We start from the raw sequence: 5,645 nt of genomic DNA on the forward strand, positions 1-5,645 counted from the left end.
GATTAAAGGGTCTAAATTTTCATTGATTTTCCGATGAACCAAACAGGTGAACAAAACACAAGCTGTCCAGCTCAAGAGAATGTCGTCGCCACAGCAAACTAATGTTACCGAGAATGACAGGGTGCGTTGGTTACACCAAAAGGCAATTTCGATAGTCACATCACTCCTCTTGGCTTGTGGTCATATGGAGCTCAGGATGCGTTTATTTCGTGCAAAACGAAAGACTTAGATAAAAAAAAATTTCTAAAAACGATTGAAAAACATCTTCATTATCCACTAAAACATTTATACATAAATTATTGTCGATAATGAAAATATTTTTCATCAATTAATTATTTTCTGCGAAACAAACGGAACCTTTATATCGAGAGGCCGCTTTCGAAGTTTTCAAATCTAACGTTAGAGAAATATTCCTAATCTTGGAGCTGGTCGGATCCGAAGCAGCTGGCCGTAGGTTTCTCCTTTGTCTGACAAAACGCAACCGCGTCGTCGACGGCGGAGATCTCCTTTCCCGGGTCACCGTGCCGCCCACCGTGCCGCCGTCGCTACTTGTAATGGCACGCGTCATCGGTTTTAGGTACGGACGAGGGTGGGATTTCCACACAGCAACCGACAACAAACAAATCAGGCCTTGATTGACGATTTCTTCTTTTTAACCTTCTTTTTTTTTTAATGTATTTTGATGCCGACGGCGCATTCGAAACGAGATATTTTTCATTTTTCTTGATTGGTTTTTTAATCTTACCTTTTAATTTTTTTTTAATTTTAGCTTAATCGCACTTCGGTAACGTCAAGTTCCTTAGCTTCCCGCTTGCTTGCAAGGCATCATCCCCTCGTTTTTTAACCTTGACGGAATTTAGTTAATTAATCAGTAATTTGAATATAATCGTAATTAACTATTTACTTCAAAATACTCGAAAATCGGACGAGTTTCCTTTTCAGAGGAAAAAGGAGGGATCTTTCTTCTTCTGCTGCTGCTGCTGTTGCTGCTGCACATGATCTCGCAGCAGCTGCTCTGCTTTTTGCAGCTTTCAACAAAGGAGAACGACGACGACCCCCATCGAGATTAGACCTTAATCCCACTCTGGTTTAATCATGATTTACACATATAAACACCCCCCCTTGAAAAACCAAGAAAAACCAAAACCCAAGCTATGATAATCACAGACCCACCTACGAAATCTGCCGGAGAAGAAGAAGGGAGATGCAGACGCAGACGCAAACGAACGCGAACAAAAATGTTCACTCACCAGTTCCCGAGACTTGAAGCGAGTCCCTTCAGAACGGGTGCAGCTTCAGGTTCCTGCTCAGCCCGTTCGCATTGGCGAAGAAGCCGACGAGGTCCGCCCTCGGCAGCAGGAGCGCGGTTTCCTCTTGCCTTCGTCCTTGTCCCCTGCGTCGGGGTCTTCTTCTTCGTCGTCGTCGTCGTCCTCTGCCACCGCCGCGACTCGCTTCGACTCGCCGATGATCTTGTCCCGCTTCTTGGTGCTCGGCGCCACGAGCAGGAACGTGCCCTTGGCGTCGCTGCTGCTCCGGTTCAGCAGCAGGTCCCTGAACCTCCACCGCTTCGAGGAGGATCCGGTGGAATTGCTCTTCCCGCACCGCTTCGCCGCCGAAGATTGGTCTTTCGGCCTCCACACGCAGTAGGATCCCGGGGCTAGGCCGTCGAGGTCGTCCGATTCCGAGGAGGACGTCGAGGACGACGACGACGACGACCACTCCCTGTCCTCGCTCAGGAGCTTCTTCAGCGGCAGCCGGAGCTTCGTCGTCGTCGTCTTCTTCTTCGAGCCGTCTTCGCCCTCCTCCCCGCCCGCGACTCCGTTCAGAAGCAAATCCCCGTTGAAGACCGGGTACACGGGCCTGATTTGGCCGTTGTAGAAGATCTCATCCGCGGAAATCGGAGACGAGCCCGGCCCCACGAAAGCGAACTCGAACTCTCCCTCTTCTTCCCCTTCTCCTTCTTCCTCCCCTGCTTCCTCAACGTCCCCGTTCTCGAACTGGGTCATCTCCCTCTCCTCGCGCCCTGCCTCTTCGCCCGGCGGCCGCAACAGCCGCCCAGTGCCGCCTCCACCGCCGAAATCATCCACGGCGGCGTCGCCGCAGCCGCAGCCGAACGGGTCGGGATCGAGCCCGAGCTCGCCGACGACGCGGGCGGCGATCTCGGCGAGCTTGCTGGCAGCGGTGGTGGAGTAGCTGCTGAGGCTCGGGGACGGAGAGAGCGCGGCCGACGCCTGCATCTTTGCATGTACTCTGTTTCTGCGTAGAGACAGGGGAAATGGAGACGGTGTGGGGTTGGTTCAGGGGAGATAGATAGATATATAGCTGTTAAGTGGTTGTGGAAATTTGTTTTTTCCCAATTACATTTTTTTTAGCAATATTTTGATTAATTTCCGTTATTGCGAAAAAAGAGAGGCGAATTTCCAGGAAAAAATAACGATGGGGATTATTGCTATAATTTACTCTTTTTTTTCTTTTTGGTGTATTTGGTGACTTTTATTTGGGTTATAAGAAAAATTTTAATTAGAATTAATACTGTAAAAAATCCCAAACGATGCCCACTATGACACAAGTATCTCGAACTTCTTTTGTGTCACCAAAAGCCAATACAAATACTTTGAATTTTTTTGTGTATCATAAAAAATCCCGAACTTATACCGGTGGGACATATACCCTCTATTTCAATTCCATTCAGGGTATATTTGTCATACATTTATAGGTTCGGGATTTTTTGTGACACAAAAAGAGTTTGGGGTGGCAAGGTTAAGGTTTTTAGTGACACAAAAGAAAATTCAGGGCATTAGTGTCACACTCACTGTGGATATAATTTGGAGTTTTTTTTTGTGGTATTTGCCCTTTTTAATTAAATGATTTATAATCTCATTTTAAAAAAATTTCATTATATAGTTTTTGGTTTTAGGGATAATGATACAAACAGACCTTGAACTTTGGCTTAATGTGCAATTTAGTCCATGAACTTTTAATTTGTTTAATGTAGTCTCTGAACTTTAGCCTAATGTTCAATGTAGTCCTTGAACTTTTAATTTGTTCAATGTGGTTCCTGAACTTTTGATATACGTTCAATTTAGTTCTTGAATTATATGAAAATATACAATATAATCCCTGAACTTGAATTAATTGAATGACTATATTAAACATTTTTACAAAGTTCAGAGACTATATTGAATATGTACAAAAAGTTCAGGGACCACATTGAACAAATTGAACATTGAGTTAAAGTTTAGAGATTATATTGAACAAATTAAAAGTTCAGGAATCAAATTGTATATCGAGTCAAAGTTCGGAGACTATTTGTGTTGTTTTCCCTATTTTTTTGGCAATAGTGTCGTGTCCTCTCTCTCTCGGGTAAGCTGTGAGTGATTTTTCCTTTGCTTTGGTTACACGTAACATCCTATTCCTGACGGATTAACTTTTTTGTGTTCATATATCATGACGGAACGGACGGGTGTGGTGTTCACACGTGTTTTGATTTTTCCTTAACTTTGTCGACATTAAAAAAAATCAAAAGCCAAAAACAAAAAAAAAATTAAAAAAAAGAAGCAGGAAAGCCATTCGTTTGGATATGGGATGGCGAGGCATGAGATTGTGATTGCTTGCGGCATTTTCATTTTAGTAGATTAGCGGTGGTTGTGTTCTGCATTATGAATTTAAGATAATTGAAATTCTAAATCTGTAATTTATATATATATATATATATATATATATATATATATATATATATATAAATTGCTTAATTAATCACAAGAAAGGTCCTTTTTGTAGTCAAGATGTGACCGGCATGATGCACAGAATAGAGTAAGCAAGCACGTCACGTATTAAAGGAGAAGGGGTCGCTTGGACATCAGCCTCATCCTCGATGAGATGAAAAGAAAAAAAAACTCAATCAAAGAATAAAACATTTTGGAGTATGCCTTTGGAAAACTTTCATTTGGTTGCCTTGAATTTGGGTTTTTATTTATTAATTAATTAAGGGAACGGTTAAGTTTTAAGTACACTCTCGCTCTTCCATAGCAAAAATCGCGAAGTAAAATTTGGCTCGACTGATGTTATGCTTAGCTCGATAGAACGCTATTCATTGCATGGTTTTGCTGTACATCATGTTATTATTGATAAGAAAAATAACATAAACGGTCCTTAAACTTGACACAATGTGTAATGCGCTTTTTGAACTTTTAATTTGTTCTATATGGTTCTTGAACTTAAATAGTGAAAACATAATATTGGATATTTTCATATAGTCTATGAACTAGTTTAAACATTTATTAAAAATTCAGGGTTTTAGCAAATTAAAAGTTACAAGGAAGACATTGCATATTAGGCTAAAATTTAGGAACCGCATTGAACAAATTAAAAATTTAGGGACCACATTGCACATTAAGCTAAAGTTGATAGAATATTTGTGTCATTAACCCATTCTTGAAAAATACATGTTTAGGCCAAAATATAGCCTAACTCTTTTAAATTGACAAAGAGCGGATTTAGTCGATTAAGTGAGTTTGGTTTATTGTCATCGACACGGTTATTGATAAATGATATTATGTAGATATCAATTAGTTTATCAATGATCATAATGTTTTGCTATTAATAGGCGACTAAGTGTAGTTGGTCGAAGAAGACTGATCGACGAGAGCACTTCAAGCTGTTAAACAATCGACATTTGTACGGTATGAGTATCAACATCTACAAAAAGGATTGTCGATAATTATTGCATCAATGAGTAGCAAAAGGACGTTCAATGAAGTTTGTCGACGTAATAAGCAAAGACCCGACCATTAAAAATTTGGCCTAAGTGTTGGACACAGGAGAGGACACGAGAACAAGGATATCGATTGAAAGCAAGGATAACGAGCGACGGTTAACTCGTTTGTGGATGAGATCAGCGTGCGAATAAGAGGCTAGAATTTCGGGAGTGCAGTTACTTACCATTATAATAAATGCCAACACGGGGTTACAACTAAGGGGCGTGTAATTATTTGGAGATCGATTATCTATCATCAAGATCACATATTCACAATGTAATTTTATTAGTTTAAAAATGTTGATGCCTTATCAGTTTCCATCATTTAGAGTTGGTTATCTTTAAATTCATTGTTCTTCTTCATTGTTATGCCGACTGAAATCATATCCGAAATCACCATAGAACCATTTGATAAAAAAAAAAACCAAATATTCACTTTTTGGGGAAAGATGTTTTCACTACTTGGGTCGACGCCCATTTTTTGCGAAAAAAGTACCAAAATCAAACTTAATTTAAAGCCAATAACAAATATGTTATGGTTCATTGTATTATCGCTCATGTACCTATCAAAGCATCAACGAAAGGAACAATTATAAGATTTGTTAATTTATCGAGAAGGAAAGATATAAAATTATAACAATAATGATCGAGAAATCGAATTCAAATGGATTAGTTAGGTGAATAGAGCTACATCCACATGAAGAATAAGGAAAACTATGTTCTTACTCCCTTTTCAACTAACCCAAAAGACTGATTTTTTTAAGTAATTAGTTTGATTTTTTTTTCTAAAATTAGATGAATGGTTGATGAATGGTCAGATTTGGAAGTCAATCTTTCTTACTTATTAGTAATCCTCATCCTTAGATGAACATTTTAAGTTAAAAAAGGG

General features: G+C 39.8%; 1 protein-coding gene across 1 annotated transcript; it reads right to left on the reverse strand.

Moving 5' to 3' along the window:
- Positions 1–1,066: 1,066 nt before the first annotated feature.
- LOC115678730 (uncharacterized) lies at positions 1,067–2,303 on the reverse strand. Its single transcript, XM_030602148.2, has one exon. The coding sequence runs from the start codon at positions 2,235–2,237 to the stop codon at positions 1,308–1,310; it is 930 nt and encodes a 309-aa protein (XP_030458008.2). The 5' UTR covers positions 2,238–2,303; the 3' UTR covers positions 1,067–1,307.
- Positions 2,304–5,645: the final 3,342 nt, after the last annotated feature.

Source organism: Syzygium oleosum, unplaced genomic scaffold (genome assembly GCF_021117445.2).
Source record: "Syzygium oleosum isolate NSW1041296 unplaced genomic scaffold, Sole_v2.1 Sole_v2.17, whole genome shotgun sequence".
NCBI classification, from domain to species: Eukaryota; Viridiplantae; Streptophyta; class Magnoliopsida; order Myrtales; family Myrtaceae; genus Syzygium; species Syzygium oleosum.